This window comes from Haplochromis burtoni, unplaced genomic scaffold, assembly GCF_018398535.1.
Source record: "Haplochromis burtoni strain Fernald_Lab_line unplaced genomic scaffold, NCSU_Asbu1 Contig_270, whole genome shotgun sequence".
Classification (NCBI taxonomy): domain Eukaryota; kingdom Metazoa; phylum Chordata; class Actinopteri; order Cichliformes; family Cichlidae; genus Haplochromis; species Haplochromis burtoni.
In genome coordinates, this window is record NW_024582631.1 from 324,141 (window position 1) to 349,001 (window position 24,861).

Below are 24,861 nucleotides of genomic sequence, written 5' to 3' on the forward strand. Positions count from 1 at the left end.
GGGGCACAGTTTAGGAGATGCAAGCCTGCCAGCGAGTTCACAATGTTCAGGGACTGTACGTTCACTTACTTCTGGCTTCCTCTTGACTTTAGGTGGAACTGCAAAAAACAAAAAAAGAAGAAAAGACAGCATGGTAAAAATTGCCGTTCTCAGTATTGCCTCATAACAGGTTAACAAAAGGAAACACACAGGATATACCTTTGGGAGGGGATGTTTTGCATTTCTGTGGTACCGGGCATCGAGGTGGAGGTTGTGGAGCCGAGATGGTTTGTTGGGCTGCATATGGAACTTCATATATGACCTCTGCCCTGGGAAGTGGCTGTGGTTTGACCTCTGAGCTCAGACAGCGAGCCAATTCCAGGATGATGGGAAGGCAGAGTAATGCACAAGCACAGATCAAAACCCTGTGCAGGAGTTTCCTTGGAGAGGGACCTGTGACGAGAGCTATATGATGAGGAGGATACATGACAAGCAGTAAGACCTGCTGGCCAAAATGCAGATGCACTGTGATGCACTTCATTATATGTCATTCTCTGTACCTGCGGTAATGTTCACGTGCGTGCGATGTCCATTTTCATTTATACCTATATCCCAAACAACCATGCATCCATAGGAACCTTCATCCGACTGGTTGACACTCTGGATGTTTAAGAATAGCTTTGTCTGACTGGCTGAAATTGTCTTGTTGGTCAAATGGTGTCTCTCGCTTTCCTTCACAGGCTTCCTAACATCATATGTTGAATTTTCCCACATCCAGGCACCGGTCCAGTTGTTTCCACAGTGCTGAACTACACAGGACAATGACAAGATGCCCCCTTCTGGCACATAATACATCTCGCGTTTTGCCAAAATACTAAGCTGGCATTCTTCAGCACAGAGACCTAAAAGAAGGAATTTAGATTTAAGTCACTGTAGCGGAACATGAATGTGTAGCCAAGGAAACTCGTGCAGTTTGGTGCTCCTTTGTCCCAATCTGGTTAGATTATAACCACTAAAACACATTAATAATCAGCGAACATAAACACACACGCACATGTTTTTGTTTAACTTGGTACATCTGCTAATTTCCATATGCAGTGAAACACACGTCATTCAGAATAAAATACGCATATGGCGGCCACATTTAAAAGGCACGGAGCTTAACAAACGTTTCAAAGAACTAGACGCACGCAGTGCGCTTTGGCATGACTGTGATTACCACAGCTTTTAAGGCAAACACATGGCAAATGGCATCTTATTATAAAATACTGAAGATGGAGAGTTCACACGAGTGAACAACCCCCCCCGCCCAAAAAAAAAAAAAAAAAATCTTAAGGCAAGAAGAGAGACTTTCTTTTATGTAATGAGAACTTTGGTCAGAGTTTCAAAAGGAGATCACTTACCAGTATGGAAGACATAGACGAAGCTGATGACACCGAGGAGATAGGTATACATGTCTGACTGTAAAGATGTGTTTAACGGTGTTTTTGTCTGCCGTTCATCACTTCCCCTAAGAGAGTTTGTGCTTACATTTTACGGCTGATTCTTAAATGCTGCCACACTTTCTGGAAATCAGAGTGGGCTCACTTTCTTTTACTCAGTAATTATGTTGTATTTCCTTTCTCCTGCTGTTGTTCCAATCCGGTCAGAGATGAAGGAAGTGAACACTTACCCACACATGCAGGCACAAGCACACACACGCAAAACTGAAATACGGGAAGCAGTGATCTCATGAACAGGAATATAAAATTTCCTGCAGGAAAGGGGCTGGCTTCAAAGAACTATAACATGAAGAGACAAAAGAGAACAGAAACCAGCAAATCCTTCTCCTTCTCATTTCTGTGCAGGTCTTGATTAACATTTTAGTCCAGAGACCTTGATTAAGGCATAGATGGCTGATTATGTGGTTATTTGGAGTTTACAGATCTCTGACAGCTGAAGCTGAATAGCTCACTAGCTCGGTGGTTTTCAAACTTTGGCATCTCCCACTTCAGAAGCCAAACAAGCACTACTCCTACTAGAAATAAATAATTAAAAAAGAAAACATTGAATATTTTACAGAATTAACGGTTTTGGTAGCGTATAATTGATGTATATGATAGAAAGGGGTTAATAGTGTAAGACAAGCTTGCAGAAATAACTTTTCCACAAATACACTATATTCTGTCACGGGTGGGCTTCACAGGTGGCACCAAATATTAGGAACGACCCACTTGCATTGGCTGCATAGTTTACCGCTGTTACTATGGCGAAAGTGCTTGTGTTCTCTTTATTTCAGAAAATAGCCTGGGGAAAGTTTTTTACGATTACGTTTCTGTTGTACTATTAACGCGCAGGTAGGGATTTTCCACTCGGAGTACAACTGCAAGCCCATTCTCAGCGTACAACAAATCTTCAAAGTAAACGCTTTGGTTACCTTTGAAGGGAATATACTCGCATGTAAGCGATTAAAGCACATACAGTCCCCATTTCCTGCTAAGTCCTATGTGACGCTTGTGTCGCTAAAAAAGTGCTGCACGTGATCTTATTTTGAAAACCGGACGTTTCGTATGCGGTAAATCTTTCAGTTTTAACTTTTGGGAGCGCTTGTTTATCTTCCACAGTGCTGTGCAGGAAATACAGAGGAAGTGAGAAGGATGCTTCCTTTTGGAAAGAAACTAAAAAAAAAAAAAAAACTACAGACGCCAGTAGTGAGTGTTATTACTTTAGTTTAATTTTGCCTGCATTTACAACTGAGGTTATTATTCATGCGATTTAGCTGAGAAACCCACAGAGGCTGAAAATGGTGGCTAAAGTTGAGTATATCTAATGTTGTCCCTTTCTCTGTAACATGATTTGCATACATGGGCAAAAAGTGAACACTGAACAATTACTCCTTTGTAAGCTACTAGCAGGAAATGTTGACTAATTAGGAAAACAGTGTAAAAATATTTGTTTTATTTCCTTAGTTTGTTACAGATAACAGCTTTTTATTTTTAAGCTAAATTTTGAGTAGAACTACACCAAACTAAGTTAGATTTTATATTCTTGAATAAATAAAGAGTAAAATGCGTGCAGTAGAGATGTAAATGTGAGCAGGGAAAGGGACTGTGCCCTTATAAAGTATGTGAATCGTCTTCATGAGCTAATGTTGTCTGCAGTTTTCAAACCCCGCCCAGCCGCCACGTCAAAGACTTAGCCAGGAGCCCATAAACGAGCGCACCCCGTGGTCACACTGACAGACTGTCGGTGAGATAAACAAAGAGCCGGCGACTTTCCTGGACAACAGTTGACGCTCCTCAAGCTTCTCGGCAACATGGAAACTGGTAGGTTAAATGTCACTGTGTCCCCTCTCAGTGTTTGTGGCTGCCTGGATGAGTGGAGCTTGCATTTGGTTGCAGGAGAATGACAGCTGACCGAGCTAACCCGTTAGCATTCACTGCGTTAGCATGCCAGCCTGCTAGCACGACTTTATGCCGTCCATCCTTCTGTGAGCTAGGTTGACAGTTCACCCCCCGACGGGTTATGGGGTTGTCAGCACGGTGCCAACATCACAATCTTAAATACATTAATCTTGCTCCTCTGCTCAGGCGTCAGGAACTCTTTCCAGGAACGGGATTTATTAGCCAGAGAGTAGCTAGCTCGTCTTGGAAATGCCACAGCGACTCTTTAAAGTCGTGGCCATTCATGGAAGTGAGAGTTCTGTTTGGGGAACCCTGCTTTTTACCAGAAAAGAGAATAGTTTCATTTATTTTTCAGTAGATCTCAATAACCACCCCAATCAGCCGAGGAATACTCCCTACTTTGTTTTACAACTCTTTTTATGCTTCTGGGCAAAGGTTGACTTTTGAACTTGAACCTAACTGGCTAACACAGACCGTGTTAGCCAGCTGCCCTGATTTATACAGCAACATTTAACAATAAAAAATACGTTGAAATTAAACAAATTAAAAACATTAAGAATTTCAATATTGTCTTTTTTTTATTATTGTGAAGCTGACAGCAACAATGACCACCTCCTAAGCCTGTTTCCTTTTTTTTTAAAGTCTGTATTCCAGCTCTATGGAGCAGTGATAATAAAGTGCTTGGCTAATGTAAAGCCAGCTGTAAGAGCACTGGTGTGTAAATTTGCAAGTCACCCTGGCTGCCTGTGCTTGGCCCCTTTCCATAGAAAGCCACCCTGATCTCTGTCCTCACCATTCATGCACTCAGTTGTTGGCTAAAAGCCTGGCCAACTAACTTTGTTTGGGCTGAGTCTTTCCCGTTTCTTCACACACACGTGCACACACTCCTATCAGATATCTATTTAAATAAGATGCTGGCTTTTACTATTACATGCTGACCCTTTGACACATGTCCTCCTCATCTATCCATACTGATCAGTGTCGTAACTTTTAGCTGTTGTGGCTTAAGGAAAACCGTGTTGCACTGACACATGACTGAGGCCGCACTCCCAGAATACTCTTTGCCTTAGGCTGGCTTCTACATTTTTTTTCTCCCATTTTTCTTTTTTTTGATAACGCAGCAGCTAATGAGATTTGACACTGTCCTAATCTGCGATGGTCAGTGCATTTGAGCTTTGTGTTGATGGAAAATAACAGAATGCAGCTGAGCAAGAGATTTGAACTCGAGGCAGCATGCATGACTAGGCAATGTCCCTCTCAATGTTTAATTGCTCTATGCTGTTATTTGACAGAATAAAAAAACCACACACACACACTAGTGCCAGTTTGACTCTGTGTGTGTGCACGCACACCCCTTCTTACCCACATCCAGTGGGACTGGACAGGCTTTCCAGTGCGTTCCTCTCACAGATGGAGCCAGATGAGTGATCCCAGCAGCCAGCTCTGACCAGCCCTCAGCTCCCTGGGGCAACTTGTAGTAGTGCTACTACAAAGCTTTCTTCATTTTAGTCCTCTTTTGCTGGTACTGCCTCTCCATGTACCCAGAATATTCTTTATTCTTTATCAGAGGGCTAATCTTAATCGTATAGGGTACCTTTTATAGATTTCAATGTAACCTCTGTGTGGACTGTGGAAAAAAGAAGTGAAGCACCAGGCGGTTATGTTCAATAAAGCATATGGTCTTAGTTTATGACTATCGATCTGGTATTAGAGGCATCTTTCTGACATCTGAGTGCATGAGTACTCAAAAGATAGCTCTTAAGTGGGAAGTGTGCATGTTTAAACCGCACAGTTGAGTCATGGGAATTGGAACGGTAGGAAATTCCACTTTTGGATGCAGACAATCTGTCTGAATGTCTAGCCATGTTAGCTTTTCTATAATGTGCTAACTTTAGTTGTCCTCCCTCTCCATCCCTTCCTATCTTTTTCCTCTTCCCCATCACACTCCCTGTTTCCCACTTCTTGTTCCTAAAGGTTTGAGTCAAGAGAAGGTAGCCACCTTTGTTAAGCGGATGCGGTCTGAGCCGCGTTATCTGCTGGCCCAGAATGTGTCAACCTGCATCGACCCATTGGAGGTTTGTCTTCACCGGCAGACTGTACAGGATACTGTGCACATCTTCCAGCACTCTATCCCCACAGAGGGCAAGCCCATCACCAACCAGAAAAACTCAGGTAGGACATGATGTAATACATTTGCATACACATGTACTCTGCACAAGATGCATGTTTAAAGTGTTTGTATTAGCAGGGCTGAATGGCTTGGGTAAGGTGTTCCTGAAATGCCATGTTTCAGGGGGGACTGGCCATCGCCCAAAAGGATTCAGGTTTCCAGCCACGTGCCCTTCACAGTGCCAGGTCGATGCCAAAAGTGATTTTTGAAATTAGGGTTGTTCAGAAATCAGTTTTGATTTATATCATTAAGGAACTCATTAGCCTGGAAAGCTTTAGAGTGTTTGCTGGAGAACCCCGTCCTCATAGCAAAAAATGGCGGGAGTTATGAGGTGCTAACTACGGCACCCCTGTGCCACCCATGTGCCATTTATCCAAAACTAGTCAATGATCAGCCAGGGGCCGCCTGATGCTTTATGCTCTTCTTTATGTGTCGGGGTGCCACTTATTGTCTGTTTCATTTAGAAATCATTCCCATTTTTAGTTTTCATTGTCATCTTTGAATCCGCCGCCAGTCATAGATGCTCAAAATGTTTACACCTTGTTTGATTGTGATAAATAAACTTCTATGTGCAAAATATTTAGCAGTAACTTAAAACAGTTTGTTTTATGTGTTTATTTTTAATATCAAGAACGACGTGGATAATTTCTACATTTGCATTTGGGTGTATTATTCTGTACCTGTCAGTCAACCCAAACAGCTGCTTAATAGGGCTGGGCCATATTATACCGTTCACGGTAATACCGGTATAATGTTAGGCAACGATAGGAAAATGAAATATCGCGATAGAATGGGAGTAAAACGCGCATGCGCAGTGCCTTTGTTTTCATACGCACATGGCCGATTGTTGAGTGAAACAGATGAACCAGAATTGGTTTGTAAAAATGGTGCAACTTCAGTGATGTGGAACTGGTTTGGTGTTTGTCCGTCAGATACACGACAAAGCACATTTTTTTGCAGAACATGCAAGCGGCCGTCGTTATTGTCGTATTTGTCGGACTAAGATGCTCTTAAATCTGGGAGTAATCTGGGTCCTAAACTCCGTATGCTTCAGGTCAAACGAACACTGCAGCATCACTGAGAGTTAAAAACTGTCTAAATTCTTTCATCTTTAATAAAACGATCAGCATTGCTGCTTTACCAGGTGTAACTATGAAGTTTAACTTCCAGGCATCCATGAAAACAAAATGTATTACATTTAACGGAGTTAGAAGTTAGCAGGAAGCTAGCGGAAGTTAGCTCGCTAGTTTCGCTAGTTACCTAAGCATGATATAGCATGTTCTGACTGAGAGATTTCTGAAAAAAATCAAACGTACAGCTCTGCTATCACTTCCAACATAAATGAAGACAGGAAACTAAACAGCAGTGACGTTTGTAGGGTTACTGAAGTTGGGCTAGCTGGTATATAATGATGTGCTACGTGATCGCTAGCGACACAGCTATGTTAGCATAACATAAACAGTGAAGCTGGAGGACGAACACTAACACTTTTCCACTTATAAAAGTTAACGTTAAGGTTCCTGATGGTTAGAGACAAATGCAATCGCATGGCAGGATGCTGTAAACGGACCAAACTTCAGTCAGGAGAACAACTGAGATAATCCATCCACAATACGAGGTTAGTCATTAATATACTGCAACAACATGGGAATAGAGCAGCTGCCAGAGAATTCAACATTAATGAATCAATGGTACAGAAGTGGAGGAAGCAAGAAGAATGAGTTTAATAAAGTTTGATTTATCTGACTGCTTTGTTTCGCTTAATGTGCCTTATAATCCCGTGCACCTTATGGTCCGAAAATACGTACTGCACACTGCAGTTTAATGTTGCAAAGCACCTCTTTTTAACTTCAGTGGATATTATACATGGTTATGCTCAGGATATGTCAGCCCATTTCTACTGGAAATGCCTTTTGGTTAAACTTTCAGCAAGGAATTTGCATTTGCACTGTTACATTTTTATAAAGCTTTAATGTACATAAAAACCAGCTTCTTGTTTAAGTGAAAATAAATGGAAGGTTGTCTTTTTGCGCTAGTAATGTTGTGGAGTTGTATTTTGTCTCGCATCAATTATATCGTCAGTTATATCGTTATCGCAAATTTTCAAATATATATCGTGATAAATATTTTTGGCCATATCGCCCTGCTCTACTGCTTAACACACTGAATTTAGTAATGTTGTATATTTGTCCTCACAGCAACATTTTACAGTTCAAACCGTTGACAGTTGGCACACACCGGTTAGTGATGTCATTTCTGAAGCAAATAACACTTTATTTTTCCTAACATATAATTTGATTGCAGTTGTACATGACAAACGATGAATAGACATGGCTGGATATTTGATTAATTATTGCCAGGAGTGGGAATCACAGTCTTAACTCAAGATATGACAGTAATACGTAGCCGATGATGATAATAATAATAATAATGCTATGATTACACAGTGATTCTGTAATAGTCAAAACATTACAGCTGATTCTTTACAGTGTCGGTGACACAATTATCTGTGATATTTACTCAGATGAAAAACAGATTTTCTATGGCAACCTCTAAAGGGGGCAGATGAAAGAAGAGGGTTTGACCTGTCGTTTAGCTGGACTGGAAGCAGCATTACTTTTTATTTCCTTATATTGTCAGAGGGAGTGTGTAATGTGGAATATATACTGTATATTAATCATTGCTGTGGTTTCTCTGCATGTATGTAAAGTACGCCACACTCCCTCTTTCAGAGCTTCTGTCATAATTTATAGTTTTTGCATGAAATGTAAAATTTGCATTGTGTTTACATATTTTTCTCACTGAAATAACAAGTTTATTTTCCCCTTTTTAGCATGTTTCACTTGCACAGTTTGGCATTAACCTCTGGTGGGTCAGCTGACACATCTTTGGGTTGGCTTGTTCTACTATGTGGATTTCAGCACCTCACAGCCTTCATGAGAGATCCAGCTGGAATGACTCATGTGTTGGTGGGGATGGTGTGGGCTACCAAAGTTAGTCTTGCCTCAAAAATAGATTAAATAAGAAAGAAATTAAAGCCACATTAAAAGAGAAGGCTGCTGTTTAGAAACGGATGAAGCCGTGTATCAGCCCCTGTTGACAGCCATTGCTGCCCATTTATTTCAGCATTCAGCAAATTGAAAACCTTAAATTTCCACCCAATTATTAATTAATGAACCACCCAATCGGTCTCAGCTGCAGAAATCCTGGTCCACTACAGCCCTGTTATTCATTGAAGGGAAGGGATCTAATCAAACAAGCGATCCTAGTCTTTCAGGGTTTTTGTGATACTTGTTATCATCACAAGCGCACAAGGATGGCTTTATATTGCCATTTGCGCATTAAGCCTTTACTAACCTGCATATTTCTAAATCTGTTTTCTCTTAATCACTAGGGAGATGTTGGATCTTCTCGTGCCTCAACGTCATGCGACTGCCCTTCATGAAAAAGTTTAACATAGAAGAGTTTGAGTTTAGTCAGTCCTATCTATTTTTCTGGGACAAGGTAAGACACACAGTAACACCACATATTGGTTATAGTTGTGGGCTTTTTCACTCCTTTAGTATTATTATTATTTTGGTACATTTCGGTGATGTAACATTCTGGTAAATGGATGGTTTTTGTTGTTTTGGAGTTGGGGCACTGTGTGTGCATGCATGTGCCACTGGTGTGGTGTTATTATGCTGCACCTTTTCTACTATACAGTCATTGTCCCACCTAAAACCCCCTTTTGTGCGTTGTTGTCAGTGCTCCACCCGGACCAACGTCACGGTGACTCCTTGTTGATTTTTTTTAAAATGCCGTCATCTTTCTCTTTTAAACTGTGTGTACTTTTAGCAGGCCCATCATAAACACACCCCTTCTTTGTGGCAGGTGCCAGATATGGGAGCTTCAGCTACTGTGGTATTAGTCGTAAACAAAGAAACAGTAAAACTCTCCTTAAGTTATCAGCTATTGCATTAGATTTTTAACTAATTTCAATAAAGTCTTAAATGAAAACTAATTTTAACAAATTACAGTTGATGACAGTAGCTCTTTAAATATGTAATAAGTCTAATGATAGCTGAACGATGCCTCTCTGGTACCTTTTTTTTTTTTTTTTTTTTTTTTTTTTTTCTTCTTTGGTTTTGTTTCAAGTCTCATGTGGTCGACTGTCTACTTTGACAGTCTCTGTTTTTGTTGTTATCTCTCAGATCGAGCGTTGTTACTACTTCCTTCAAGCCTGTGTGGAGACGGCACAGAGGAAGGAGCCAGTGGATGGACGCCTGGTCCAGTTTCTTCTCTCCAATCCAACAAATGATGGAGGGCAGTGGGACATGCTGGTCAATCTCATTGGTTAGTTCTTATCATTGCACAGTGGTTCATGTTAAGTTCATTGAATAACATATTCAATAAACTTAACATTGAATAGGTTAAAAATAATATATTAATTTTAATATATAAAATTAACTAGAATAGTGATCCCCAGTTAATTTCATACTGGAAAGTGAGCTTCATTGGATTTAAAATCTCTGGCCTGTTATTGTCTTACAAATAATATTATTTTTATTATTTAATTAATTTTTTTAATGTTGTGCTGTCTACAGAGAAGTATGGCGTCATTCCAAAGAAATGCTTCCCAGAGTCACACAGCTCAGAGGCCTCACGCAGAATGAATGACATCCTCAATCATAAGGTACTTTTGCACACTTCCTTCAGTTCAAAGCAAACGGAGCTCACATATGTGTCCAGCTAGAAGTCTCATAATGCCAGTGAGCCCATCCTGACTGTTTACCTCATGATGTGTTGCAGCTGAGAGAATACTGCCTAAGACTGAGGAACATGGTGGCCAGCGATGCCAGTAAAGGCGAACTGTCTGAAGCTATGGACAGCATGATAGAGGAGGTGAGACTGAAATCGCATGTGCAGTTTCTTTGTTTGCTTGTGTTTTTCTCAGAGCACTGCAAACTTTTATAGGATCACAGTTTGTGCTTGAACGAAGGAACTTCTGAATAAACGTGGGACCTCTAGAGCAGTTGCCTGCTCAAAGTGTGCTACTTCCCAAAAATTCAGGAACTCTAAGGGCTGAGTTCACCTGGCTGAATGCCCAGGCTCTTTGCTAGGTGGCAGCGTCATATACCCTCTCAGCTACCCCAATACCTCCAAAAATAATTTTTCAGGTAAAAATAAAAAATACAAATGGTTAACCAATAGAAGAGTGTGTGAAAAGCCATTGTGAGTTCTCAGGTACATTTTACTGACGAGTTGTGTGTAAGCTCCGGTTCCAGTCCACAGCTCAAATTTTTTCTTTTCACTCAGTGTTATTTCTTCTTATTAATTGATCAAGCTTCATTGATCAGCAGATTTAAAGACATGGGTTTGAGGGGGTTCTCATCTTTAGTTGATCAGAGTTGTGACAGGTGGACAGATTTGATGGCTGCAGCAGTGGAAATAAAAGCAGAAGGGTGTAAAAGAGAGCAGAAGTTGGTAGTTCTGTTGTAGTTTTAGAAACAGGAAGTAAGACCTGCAGAGACACAGAAGTGTTGAAAGCGAATGGAAAATGTGCAGCTCTTGTAACATTGTTCCACTTTTACCAGAAGAGGGAGCTGTCAAATAATACATAACTGAGATGCTCAGAGCAGGCTATATGTATTCAGTGTGTCTATGAACAATTATTGTTAGATTAAACATTACCTGGTGATGTGTTCAATTTCTATATGAAGTTGTCAGCAACTTTTAATTTATTACAAGCAATAGTTCCAGTTTGTGACATCTAGTATGTAGGTATCAAAATTTCCCAAGTCCAATAAGAGAATTTGAGATTTTTAAATTCCAATGATAAATAATTGGTTTTATAGAAATGCATTTATAATATCCCAGCGCTATAGTTAAACATCAGTGCACGTTGCAGAGACATGCATTTGCAGACAAGGTAAAGGGAGAACACAATACTCTGTCAGCGGTCCCCAACCCCCGGGCTTCGGACCGGTACCGGTCCGTGAGTCGTTTGGTACCGGGCCGCGAGAGTTGAGGCTCAGGTGTGAAATGTATGGTTTTTAATCGGTTTTCAGCGTTATTTTGTTATCGTTTTTATCGTTAACTCGGTTTTCCTGGGTCTTTTCACGTGTGTTATGAATAAATCTTCTAATTTTACTAATTTTATTTTGTTGTATTTATCCGCGACACTTTAAAGGCCGGTTCGTGAAAATATTGTCGGGCATAAACCAGTCCGTGGCGCCACAAAGGTTGGGGACCGCTGTTGTATGGTTTTTAAAAAAAAAAAAAAAGTAAACAAAAACGAATGCATTTCTGTTGGCTCCAGGCTCATAACACTGACAACATCTTGTTTATAAATGATTAAGGAAAGGTTTCCTTTAAATAGAACCAGACAAATGTTGGCATTTGTCTGCCGATGCATGATGACTTTTGTTTTTCTTACAGTGCTCATTCACGTTTGACTTTTTGTAAAGGCAGTAAATGCATCTTGGGCCTTTTTTTTTTTTTTTTTTTTTTTTTTTTTTTTTTTTTTTTTTTTTTAACTTTCTCTAATGTGCAGACAGTGCTTTGACCTACATTTTGTGTTTGTGTCCATTCACCTGCACACTACCTCTCATGTGACAAAGTTGCTGATAGCGATCTTGTTTATGGAACAGTCCGACGTCTAATGCTGGACAGTGATGCTGGTTTACCTCAAAGAGACAATACAATAAAAGGTGTGCAGGCACATGTAAACAAACACATGCAACACGTCATGAGCATAACACGTGTTTAAGGGGGACTACATGTGGTACACAGTGTGCTTGCGTGTGTGCTTTCTGAACACTGGGCAAGTTGCACTATGTAGGTGTGAAGCTTTATTCACGGCTCTTGTGTATGTGGGTGGGTCAATCGATCAATCAGTCAAGCTTCCGTTGAGACAATTGGGTCTGGTTAAGCAGCTTTTGTTGTCAGCTGTTAGGTCGTTTTGTGCTGCTGGCTGTTTGCTTGTTTAAACAGTCGCTCGGTGGATGCCCAGCCATCAACACAAAGACATGTACATCCACAAACACATGCTGTGCAAGAGTAAAGATGGAGGACCGGGTGGGAGGACAGAGGTTTGTCAGCATGTTTGTATGTACACCTGGAAGTGTTTTGTTTTGTGAGGCACCACACTCATTTCTTTTTATTTATTTTTTACAAAATGGAACCAAATTATTCTGATCGCAGTTCATAATGGGATGCTCCCAGCAAATGCAATAAGGGAATAAATGTTAAATTTCTTTAAACTTTTATTCTGTGAATGGGGTTATACCATAGTTTCTGTATTTGATCATAAGTCTTCTCCATGGTTTGCTGAGATTAGTAATGAGTTTTGCTTTCACCATCATAACAGACATTTGTTTGGATGGTTTACTTGAAGTGTTGAGGTTCCTTTTTTTTAAATTTATTGCTTATCAGACGAAATTGTATAATGATTCTTATATCTATCCATCCATCCACGTGTCCAGTTCATTGATTATGTTTAAGCAGTTAGTCACTTAAGATTTGTTACTTTTTCTTTCTTTCTTTAATTTATAACTTTTAACGTCATTGGGTCAGCACATGGGTTAGCACTCGCAGAAAGAAGGTCCTGGGTTCGTATCCGCCACCTGGCTGAAGCCTTTCTGTATGTAGGTATGAGGGCATGTTGTCCATGGGTTCTCTCAGAGTACTCTGGCTTGTCCTACAGTCCATTCACCATTAGCCCTGGGACAGATTGGCACCCTGTCAAGGGTCTACCCTGCCTCTGCCTCGTGACAGCTGGGATTGGCCTCATCCCCATGTTGCTGTAGCTTTAACAACATTCCTAAATAGTAACTCTGTAAATTAGGATCAAGATGTCAAACCTTCGATGACAGACATTTTACCAGAGGCTTTGCAGCCAGTTCACAATACCACCATCCAGTGCCAATAGTGAGCCCAAGTTCATGCAGGACAGGCAGGCTTTAAGAAACCTGTGTTTAAGATTAAAAATTCACTGTTTATTTCATCTCGTTTAGAACCAAAACAGTGTTTGTGGACACAAGAACCCTGTGTACCTCCAGACTTCTGTCTGAAAACACAGTGTTACTGCTGCATGTTCATGTGCATTTGCATCCATGTGTGCACACGTGTTTTTCAGGATTAAAGTGCCAGTCCTACTTGGGTGCATGTGGAAGTGATGCTGTCCACCCGCCAAACGTGGCAGCTGCGATTGTGCCCTGGTCTTCATCACCAAGCCCCACACACAGTCCCGTGACAGAAACCCTGGGTCGCTGCTTCTGCTTCCACTTACTGTACCTGGGGTGTGCTTGATTTGAATGAATCTCTTTGCGTGTGAAGAATCAAGTCTTGTGTGTGTGTGTGTGTGTGTCTGTGTTAACACTGCTCAGGCACATTGACTCAAACCACATAACATTTATTTAAGAACCTTGGCAAAAGAGCCTTAACCCACTTCATAATGCACCTGCAGAAACGGCGTTCAAATCACCGCCGTGCGCTGACAGTTTGTCGTTATTGCTGCTAGGATTCCCGTGTCCATACATGCGTTGTTGAGGCAGCCTTCTTCTTTCATGCTCTCTCAGATGTGCATCGGGGTTTCTCTTCTGTCACTTGTGTGGACAAGTAGACAGTACAAAGGCATAATCACTGGAAACTATACGTGCACATGCAGCACTTCACACACATGAAACATACACAGATGGTATTCCTCACGCCACCACCGTACCCTTTCCATGCTCCATTGCGTCATGGAATCAGAAACACCATGTGCGGCTCTGCTCTTGGCTCTGAATACAGAGAGAGATTCTTAAGACAAGTCTAATTTACGAGACAGCCATCAACTCGCAGAGGAACCCTCTTACCACAGCTCACACACCCTGCGCTGCAGGCTGTTGGCTCAGTTGATTTGTTGTTCGATGTGGGTGGGTTCCTACATATGTCTTTGTTACCGGCTGCAGTCATTGCAGCCTCAGAATAGCCACTTTAGAGTTGTCCACCCACATTTCTTGAATTTTTTTTTTCATGCACAATTGCATGAATTTAACAATGCCCACATGTGTTGCATGTTTACAAAACATGGAAGTTTAATCAAAACCTCACTCATTTTTATCCAAACTGTTTGCATGGTGTCATTTGCTTACACTCACAAGTCCAGCTTCTAGACAATGGTTATAAATTTATGTCAGAGTAACAACGAGGTGCATGGTTTTCCTCAATTCGGCAAATTGTGCCAATCCAAGAACATTTTCAACCATCAAATGTATGTTTTAACCCTTTACTCCATAAAGATGACTTTTGACGCCCTCCTCTGTATTGTTAACGAAGAGATTTGACACTTGGATGTAAATCTATATCCATAAAGACATGGTTTCTATTCAATGACCATTAGAATAGGGATACGGATTAGTACCAGTAAAGCTGATCACCCTCACTAATTTCTGATGCACACTCAGTCATTGTTTGAAAGCAGGCCTGATATGACAGAAACCACTGTTTGTTTTTAAAGCAGAAACAAGGATTGCAAGTTAAATCTGTTGCTAGAGCATGTTACAAATGTGGAAGTATTGACGGCTAAATTAATTTTTTGTGGTTTTTGTACCAACTTTTGTGAATTATTCTTAAACTGCAATGATATTAAATGTGTAAATTGCTTTTTAATCACTTCTTTCAGCTTTTGTGTACGTTTTACTAATTCGAGCCAACTCGGGCCAGTGTCTTCAACACTGGAGCGCAGATGCTATCAAGCATTAGCCAGGGTTAGCCCCAATAGCGTGCATTCAGCTCATTGTTTGTACCAAGACATGCAAACTCACTATGTCACAGAATGGAGACAGACCTGAGGTGGGTCTTCCGCTACAGACTGAGCTGAAAAGAAAGCCGCATGTTGACAAACTCCATCATAATCACTTACAACAGCTGGTTCCTGAAACCTGTTAACAGTTCAGATGTTTAGAATATTAAGATATGAATGACATGGCTGTTGAAGTTAGAATCTAAACACGGATGGAGCCCTGCAGATTTTTATGAACAACGCATGTTGGGTTTAGGAAAGAATCGAGGGGCTTTGGCTCGGATCATTGTAAACTGTCTCAAAATAGGAATTTACAAATCTTTAGACAGTTTAACTCACTGAAGTGGTTTCTGAGAGTCAAATTAGAAAAAGCTTGCAACTTGGAGTTGTGGAAATTAATTTCAAACCTACTCTGACATTATCAAATCAGACACATTACATTGAGATGTGAAAGAGAGAGCCCAGTATTTTTGCAAACTTGCTATTCTGTATCCCCCCCACCTGTCCCTCTTTCCCCATCACTCATGCATGTCAGTCACTGAGGCAGCAGGTGTTTCTTTATTGATCCTGTTCTCATGTCATTGTCGCTGTTTATTCTCTTGACTAGGGTCTCCTCTCCTCACAGTCGCTTTACTTACATTGCCAGGTCCGATGGGAATGTACAAGGCTGGTGTTAAGGGCGACACTTGCTGTATGTGTCAGGGCATCAGAAAGAAGAAAACTGTAAAGCAAGTGGAAATGTTTCAATTTGTCAGGAGAGATTAAATACAGGAACTGGAGGAAAAGGGAGTAGAGCCCGACGGGTGTATTTTAAGACCTAGCGAGTGGATGGACACCCTTGTGTGTCCTCCTGCCCACAGAGCAGTCTAAATAAAGTGGCTGAATTGGGTAGTTCGGAGGTGTGGGGAGCTTAAGCAGATGCTTTTGTTGACTCAGCGCAAGTGTGTATTTTTGTGTGCGTCTGTATTTTTGTGACTTTACGCATTTCTGTAACAAAGAGGGGATTGGTTTGTTTGTTTAAGACTGGCCTGAATTTATGCCTTTTTTCCACTATGTGACCATTTCTGGAGTGGGGCTCCTACATTCTACTTTATATAATGGGATATTTAAAATGTGTGTAAAGGTCAGGAAAGCGCTGCCACAGGAGCTAGGTTTCCTTCAGTCCTTTAACACACACACTGAAGCGATACATTGCCAAGGCAATGTGTCACTGTCTAGTGGCCCTCTTTTTATCTGCGGCAAATAATGGTCTCAATACAATGATTAATTTCTCAGTCCCGTATTAATCATATTTCATAGGAAAAGTATGTGCTCAGTCTTGGGAAAAGAACAGAGGATGGGAGTATTGAAAAGCTTAAGGGGGAAATTCCAGAGATAGCTATATCAGGGGTTAGGAGGGCCAGATTGACAGACGGCCCAGTCCAAACAACCTGATTTAGCCCACAAGAACTCACTCTGAACTTCTGCACTGAAGGAAGACGCACATGGCGGAAGGGCAAAGGGGTGTGTGCTGCAAATGGAAAAGAATGGAAGCGCAGCAGTGGGAAAATGCAGGGATAATTGGAAGAGGTCTTGGTACTCATCAAGGGTATGCAGGGATGGACAACAGATGTTTGCAAATTAGGAATATTGAATATACAGGCTCAAGTGAAAGCGGTGGCTCCCTCCGTCTCTGTAGTTGAGGTGAATTGGTAGGAATCTCTGCTTGCCTTATTAAAATGTAGAGTTTGCTGAAATGTGCTATGTTTGCTTTAAACTGTCTACAAATGCTAAATAGACTTTAAAGCCAAACCTTTATCTAAACTGTCTTTGTGCTGTGCAGGTTTTCCGAGTGGCCAGTGTTTGTCTAGGCAGCCCTCCTGAGACCATCTGTTGGGAGTACAGGGACAAGGATAAGAACTTCAATCGCATGGGACCGCTCACTCCTCAGGAGTTCTACAGGAAGCATGTGAAACCCCTATACAACATTCAGGACAAAGTAAGTGACCCCCTTGGACACCACAGATGGAGAGCCTGTAGGTTTCTGTGGTCTTTGTGTAGCTGTAGAAACTCTGATCTTGTGTGGTTATTTCCTCTATCCCCAGGTCTGCCTTGTAAATGACCCTCGACCCCAGAATCCTTATGGAAAGCTGTACAGTGTCGAGTTCTTGGGTAACATGGTTGGTGGTCGCAGCACTCTGTACAACAACCAGCCCATCCAGCTACTGAAAAAAGCTGCAGCTGAGTCCATAAAGGATGGAGAGGTACGTTGGCACAAGTGGGCACAACTCCAGGCACAGATGTGTGCACAACTGTGATTATTGTTTTGGTTTTTTTTCTTTCCACCCATCTTAGGCTGTGTGGTTCGGTTGTGACGTTGGGAAACATTTCCACAGCAAGCTGGGCATTAATGACATGAATGTGTGAGTATAACTGAAGGATGTCCAGTGTACAGTATATGAACAAATCTCCAACAAGTGTTGAAGTAGGGATTTATCTTAAGATAAACTTTGGCATACCAAACAAAGAAACTGGATTTTTCTCCCTTCTCTTACACTTAAGGATTAGAGGAACAGTGGGAAAATCTGTTTTGTTCACTTGACTGTGGTAAAGGTATCTTTAAAAAGCCTTAACAACAAAGGGAACTATTTTTATCTGTGCCACATCTTCATTTGACCGGACCAGACAACATCTGCCTTTTTGAGGTGTCCGTCTCCCCACGCAGGAAAAGTGCCCATCTTTGCCCTTCAGGTGCAGCAGCAGCAGCATCTGTGTCTGAGTTGCTGGCGCCAGGCTTAAATTTGCCCGCTGAACCAAACCAGCATGGTGCCGAATGTCTGGTTTGATCTCCACTGAAGCTCATCTTTCACACAGATCTCTTCTTGTAACAGTACATTATAACTGGAATGAGGCTGAGGCTTAATGTGGCCTCATTTCTAGACAGACATGCTCAAAGTGGAAATGAAACAGCGGGCTGCCTTTTTAGCTGCAAAATCCCAGCTTATGAAGGCAGCGTGTTTTGTGGCTTTTTATGGTCATTACATCTCTTCCCACTGTTCCTGTCAGAAACAGATTTTATTATTGTTAAAACATGACAAATCACAAATGCAGTAAACCATTTCTTGTCATAAGTGTGTAGAGGAGCTGGAGTTATCACATGATTTTGTGCATTTCATACAGGTTCAACCATGAGCTTGTGTTTGGGGTTTCAGTGAAGAACCTTTCAAAGGCAGAGAGACTGATATATGGCGACTCTCTCATGACCCATGCAATGATTCTCACCGCTGTCACAGACAAGGTACACTCACACAATCATGCAGTACAGGTATGTGACTGTTTGGTACACTCGTGTGTACATGCAGTACTTATACAAACTGTCCAGCGAGAACACACACACTCAGAATTTCCCAAGGTTTATTGTATGAAAGTCTTGCCGTGTGTTTACACTGCTTTAATCCGCTGCAGTTTTTTTTTTGTAGTGCTGTCAATTCCCCCCTTTTTAAGTAACCCCAGCTGTCAGGACACTTTCTTTCCTCTTGTCTCACTGTTATCTCCCATTGTCTCTTGTTCTCCTTCTGTCTCTCAGGATGGAAAAGAAGGCTATGAAAAGTGGAGGGTGGAAAACTCCTGGGGTGACGACCGTGGCAACAAAGGTAACACAAAACCCTCTTGCTGCAGAGCAGGAGCCTGATTTCTTTGATGTGACGCTGATTGTCAGATGTCAGCCTCTGGTCGGGTGATTAAACTGTCATCTTCCTGTTTGTGTTCCTTAAATTAAAAACAGGGTCTTGAACTTGTAATTGGTTATGTTCCTCTTCACCACAACAGAAACGCAGGGGGCCTTTATTTAAAAAAATAAAAATAATAAGAGTTATGAAATTTACAGATCTTAAGTTTGACACAGATTATGCATGCTTATTCAAAAAAGGAATTTCTGCTATTGGCTTCTGTCTCATAATTGTGTGCAAATATCTGCACTTCTGCAGGGCAGGTTATAGCAGAGGAAATAAGGAATGTTAGATAAAGCAACACAGCTCACAGGCAACAGTTTAATCTTTCTTTTTGGACTCGAGTCAGGAATGTCAGGCCCTTTGTTGGTCAGCACTGAATATTTAGGGGCCAAACTATCAGCTAAAGCTAGCTTGACTGTATGTGTGCTTCTCAGGCACAGCTATCAAAAATAGTAATTTCCCAAACATAGGAAATTTCTCATTATTGTCTCAGTATCTACTAATATTAAGTAACGCATATAAAACAGAATTTGACTCTCCAAATGTGGAGAACAGTCTCCTTGGACAGACTTACTATGCTCAAACGTCCAGCAGGCTGACTTATCTGTCAGGTAATTTTTTTTTTTACATAAATCTCCAAACACCAGCATTTTAATGCATTTTAATATACAGTGCCATGTATAACTAATGTCCATTAGTCTTAGGGGGGCTGTGACCTATCCCAGCTGTCGTAGGGTGAGAGGCAGGGTACACCCTGGACAGGTTGCCAGTCTGTTGCAGGGATACCAGATAGACACAGACTACGTCCACAGTAGCCCAGACAGATTTGAAAACGGCCCGCATCCACACTAGCACATGACTAAAATGTGTTAGAAAGTCTCTGTGGGCCAATTTAGTTACCAGTTAACATAACGCCACTAACTGCATGTCTTTGCACTGTGTGAGGAAGCCAGAGTGCCCATGCAAAACATGGGGAGAACATGCAAACTCCACACAGAAAGACGCTGGCCTAGTGGTGGAATTGAACTCAGGACTTTCTTGCTGTGAGGCAACAGTGCTAACCACCGTGCCACCTGCCTTAAATGATCCTATCAGTGTGAATTGAATACAGGCCCAGCAGTTAGGCATCCAATTGGAAATGGGATGAAATATCCATACCAGCACATGTGATTATAAAGCACATTTTAATGTGCTTTATAAAGTTATTAGAGCTAAAGGTAAACGTTAAAAATAGAGAGACGCATAGTAGAAGCTAAGGTCTGAAATGTTTCAAAGTGTGTTTTGGTCCTCAGCTGTTGACATGGAGACCTTTTGATTGTCTAACACACCAGAAGCGTACAAAGAATTTCAACTTTTGAACCACGGTTTATTTTTTAGTGGTCTAGTTGTTTTTTGTTTTATTTTTAAACCACATATTAGATTTAATTTTGATAACCTGAGTCAGTCATGGAAAACTGTAGGGTGTCTGTCATTAAGTAGGTTTGGCTTCCTTTATGCAACAGCCCTCCCAACACAACAGGTCCTCCACACCACTGCCCCAGATGACTGTTGCTATGCCCACTATTTTATTTATTTATTTTCCTAATCTTCCTCTGATCTTCTCTGCCTTACCGCCCTGTTACTGAGCTTAGGCTTCCACTCCAAATGATGGGAGAGTATTTAAGGTCAGTGGTGGATCGTCTCATGACACACACACAGACATACAGTACAAGATGTACACATAACGAGACGCACACTTACTCTCAATATTTGCTTGAACCCACAAACCTTAGTGACTGTTGAGAAAACATGTGAAAACCCCTCAGTCAAATGAAGTGTTTTTCATGCATATCTTATTCCATAAACACCAGCAGATGAGGGGAGGCCAGGGCCCCCAGCCCCTCCACAGCCAAATTAATAAAGTTTTTCTTTTGAAAAGAAAAGTCTGAGAAGTGGAGTTCACTGGGTAATCTGGAGGCTATGTTTGTTTGACAAAAGCTGAGGGGAGAAAAGAAGGGAAGTAGATGTGGAGGCAATTTGGGGAAAATGACAAAGAACTGAAGAAATTAAAGAATAGTGAACAAAAGAAGGAAGCCAAGAAGGAAAGTGCTCGTAAGATTTATAAGACTTGATGTCTCCCTTTGGTCTTTTAATGTTTCTTCTAACCATAAAAGGATCTCTCAGGAGAGTTTTAACTTTCCGTTTCCTCCATCTTTAATCCTTCAAACAGACGTTGTTATGACTCTGCTCACTTTACAACTCGAACTTTTTACACCGTTTAAGAGTAATATTTTGTCTCAATCGCTGAGAGTTTAATATGGGTTTAAGGATTCTGTAGATTTGTTATTTTCACCCAAACGGTTATCTGCTCTTTAGTCCTGTAAAGGAAACTAACATTTTAAATTTATAAAACTGCTTTTTACACTATGAAAGAGCCCAAGTGTTTAAATAAATAAACAAATAAATATAATTTTAATTCCATTGATCCATTTATTCTTTTCCACTTGATCATTAATTTATGCTGCAAACCTACAGAAGCTGAAATGACCTTGTTGAGTCTACACAAGTGGCTGACTCTACTGCACACATTTATACTTGTGCACTGCTCTGCAATTTCACCACCAAAGTTTCTCTCTTTTGAGTCGACCCATAGAAATATGCATTGGAAGAAATGACAGTTCTGAATGGTCGGTCATTGCAGGCTGTGCCGTCGTGGCTTGTATGGCTACAAGTAATATGGGTACAGCTGCAGTGTGATTACTCAGGTGGTGAACTCGTGATGGTCAGAAAGTCGAGTGTAGAAGGCTGTACATTTGTGACCCTCAAGTAGGTTTTTCTACAGCAGCTATTTTAAGTGTTGTAAATGTCATTGACAGACGTTCACATCATTATTAATCTAATAAGTAACAAGTGTTTACCCACTGTGTCAGGTTAAAAAGTTGTAAATGTTCAAAAATGTGGCAGCTAGCAGGACAAAATGCAGCATTAGTCATGCTGATAAGGAAAACGGCTAGCTGTTTTGTTTGGTTTTTAAAAAATAAACCATGAAATGAAAGCGAATACACTGTGTATATAGTGTTAGTCATGCTTTTAGGCATTTTGCAGTTTATTTCAGTAGTTAGAGTGTGCAAAACGGGATAAAAATGGCTATTTTCAAATGTCTAAATCATTGCCACATCACCTTTTCTCTTTTGCAATATGGATTAAAATCACAGATCCTCTGGGCCAGATTGCGTACTTCAGAATAGCTGAATAGGTGGCTCGCTTACACTATACCCATCTGGTCTGAGACAGGACACTCAGCCTATCCCAAAAAACAAATAACACCCAACATTCACACACACACTATGCCACCCAACACGCGGGTTCCAGGAAGCTCACATCAATACACACATGGTTACTGCAGTGAGAACCAGGCAGTATGCCATGTGAGATTTGCGTACTTGGAAGAACACGGATACACAGCACACACGCCACCCCGATACATTGTTTTGAACTGTGCACGTTCTTGCGGTTACCCTGACGTCTTTGATAAGTCAACTTGACAGTTGGAGGGATGCTCAATTCCGAACACACGAGAAAGGGTGGGGGGGAAGGAAAAAAGGAAGAGCTGGAGCAAAAAGGTGGTATGAGGAAGGGGGGGAAAGAAAAGTAAATGAACTTTGAGTTCAGTGTTTCCAGTTCTAATCCAGCTTCCCATATGGGCCAGTTCAGCGCTAGGTCTGAGGTGCTCTGGTTTCACCGAGCTTCTAGCCTCTTTTATTTATGCGGAAGACGCACACAGACATCTTTGATTTTAATTAATCGTTTCAGTATGGGGCTAGATTCTCATCCAGAAAGTGATCAGGTTATTCCAGCATCCTTTCAGTGTAAGCTCAAGGTAAACTCACAGGAATCTGAACTCATTCATGTTGACCTTGTACGGCTGCACACAGGGACACAGGGAGAGGGAAGCAGACATTGTTTGGTTTTATCAGGGTGTGCATGCAGAGCTGATAGCTAAAGTGCAGAATGCATGTCGTACTGAAGGGTGGGATAGTGTGAACTATAACGGGCGGGGGTCCTTCGTGTCTGCAAAAAGCTCTTTTGCCTGTTGAACAATAGTTTAAAACTAAAGAGCACTTAGCAGGATTTCAAACATGCATGCATCAACAAAGTGTGCTGGACCATTCTGTTGAATTCTTCTTCCTCTCTACTCCTCCCCTTGCAATGAAAGAAGCATAACCACATTATCGCTAGATTAATAGAATAAGCCACTTTGTATGAGTCTGTGTAGTGCTGTCTACCTGTGAGAATTATTTGGAAACAAGTGGACCCCCAAAAAAGCTAGTATTTGAAGAATTTTACAGCAGCTACTTTATACTAAAACATTTGGTGTGTTCCCATATTCATAAAATTCTTTTATTTTTTTAAGTCTATATCAGATTGTGATATTGGCACAAGAGATGTTGATAAATAATGCTAACTGGCCTCATTTCCTGAGTTCTGCTAAACAATTTCCATTATCATGCAAGTTTTCCATTTCAATGAGAGAGTAGGCTTCTTATCCAGCTCGGTCTGGGTGTAGCTGCTGCTGCTATTGACAGATGTTGGGAGCTGGATGAACGTGCCATTGTAAAGCTTTCTGATGTGTTCAGCCATCGCCTTTGGTGCTAAACACAAGAGCTGAAGGAACATTCTACCACGCACGAATTGGCCTATTATTTTTATGATATTCCTTTATGAAAAAAAAATAAAACATTTTTCATTGTTTGTGTTTTGGCCGAATTCTTCATTTTCTATTAAATCGATATACTGAAAGATAAATGTTTCAACATGGGACTGGACTCAGAAGAACTGAAGATTCTGGACGGCAAAATTGTTAATTTAACTGCGGAATGATCTCATCATCAAATGTATAAGAGACGATAGACAATAATGGGAAGCAGTTGTACATCTTTGTTTTTTAAAATACATTACGTGTGTGGGTTTTTGTTTGTTTGTTTGTTTGTTGCTTTTCAGACACCTGTTTCTACCACAAAATATGCAAACCTTCTAGTGAATTTCAAACCTGAAGTTTGGGTGCTGTGACTCTCGTTGTCTGGTTTCACAGACAATTTTGCCATTTTAAACAGTTAAAGCCTTTTTCTATGTGAAAATTGTTTAGGTCTAGGGTTTAACTTTACCTATTATATTGATCTAATTCTTGACCAGAACCTGACGGACATTTGTTCCTTGTTTTAGTAATTTATTGAAAAGAGTCAGTCTTCTGCTGAGTACTTGAATCACAAGGAGAATCCAAGCAGCTGACCTGATGTCTTCTTGTCTCCCTCTGTCTCTGTAGGTTACCTGATAATGACGGATGACTGGTTCTCTGAGTATGTTTACGAGGTGGTGGTAGACAAGAGGTTCCTGACTGATGATGTCCTGGAAGTGATGCAACAGGATCCCATCGTACTTCCTGCCTGGGACCCGATGGGATCCCTGGCATAGCTAGAGAAATCTAGGTTTTAGCCCCACCCTCTGGTCAATTTGACTCCGCCCTATTCCTCAGCTGCTTTTACCTCTCCAACATTTCCCCAACACCTCCTTCTAAAACGGCCTGTACTTCTAGAAAAAATAATAAAGATTTTGTTTTCTTTTTTACCAGACTGCCTTTGTCTTTTGTCTATTTTTTCTTTCTTTCTCAGACTGCTGGAGGTTTATTCTGTTGCTTACACACTGCATGTATCTGCAATCTCAGCTCTGGACTTAATTAGTTGATTAGCTGCTGACAAATATTGTACATGGCCGTTAAGTTGTTTGAATGTTTTTAATTGAAGTTTATGTATTCCATTTTTGTGTGCATGTGTTTCACCAGGACAAAACAGCAGTTCATAGTTAAGTGCTGGA

General features: G+C 41.0%; 2 protein-coding genes across 3 annotated transcripts in view; one reads left to right on the plus strand and one right to left on the minus strand.

Moving 5' to 3' along the window:
- si:dkey-52l18.4 (uncharacterized protein LOC560708 homolog) overlaps window positions 1-1,810 on the minus strand; it is a 3,775-nt gene extending 1,965 nt beyond the window's left edge. The window contains exons 1-4 of one of the 2 annotated variants that reach the window (XM_014339176.2): window positions 1,383-1,810; window positions 540-881; window positions 199-444; window positions 70-98 (exon numbers count right to left, since the gene is read on the minus strand). In XM_014339176.2, the coding sequence (XP_014194662.1) occupies window positions 70-98; window positions 199-444; window positions 540-881; window positions 1,383-1,434 (669 nt within the window). In that variant the 5' untranslated portion in view covers window positions 1,435-1,810. The remainder of the gene's footprint in view (window positions 1-69; window positions 99-198; window positions 445-539; window positions 882-1,382) is intronic. The other variant, XM_005939581.3, reaches the window with a different exon arrangement.
- Window positions 1,811-3,128: 1,318 nt separating this feature from the next.
- Window positions 3,129-24,620, plus strand: blmh (bleomycin hydrolase). Its single transcript, XM_005939587.3, has 12 exons — window positions 3,129-3,284; window positions 5,337-5,534; window positions 8,927-9,036; window positions 9,726-9,867; window positions 10,119-10,207; window positions 10,324-10,416; window positions 17,124-17,279; window positions 17,386-17,544; window positions 17,636-17,703; window positions 18,461-18,578; window positions 18,867-18,933; window positions 24,314-24,620. Exons 1-12 carry the CDS (start codon window positions 3,275-3,277, stop codon window positions 24,460-24,462), a joined length of 1,359 nt encoding a protein of 452 aa, XP_005939649.1. The 5' UTR covers window positions 3,129-3,274; the 3' UTR covers window positions 24,463-24,620.
- Window positions 24,621-24,861: the final 241 nt, after the last annotated feature.

What these genes read in the sequence shown, in the direction of transcription:
- blmh (XM_005939587.3), top strand. An exon ending in CACCAACCAGAAAAACTCAG is followed by an intron (nt 5,535 to 8,926) that starts GTAGGACATGAT and finishes CTTAATCACTAG; the next exon opens with GGAGATGTTGGATCTTCTCG. An exon ending in GGCATTAATGACATGAATGT is followed by an intron (nt 17,704 to 18,460) that starts GTGAGTATAACT and finishes CATTTCATACAG; the next exon opens with GTTCAACCATGAGCTTGTGT.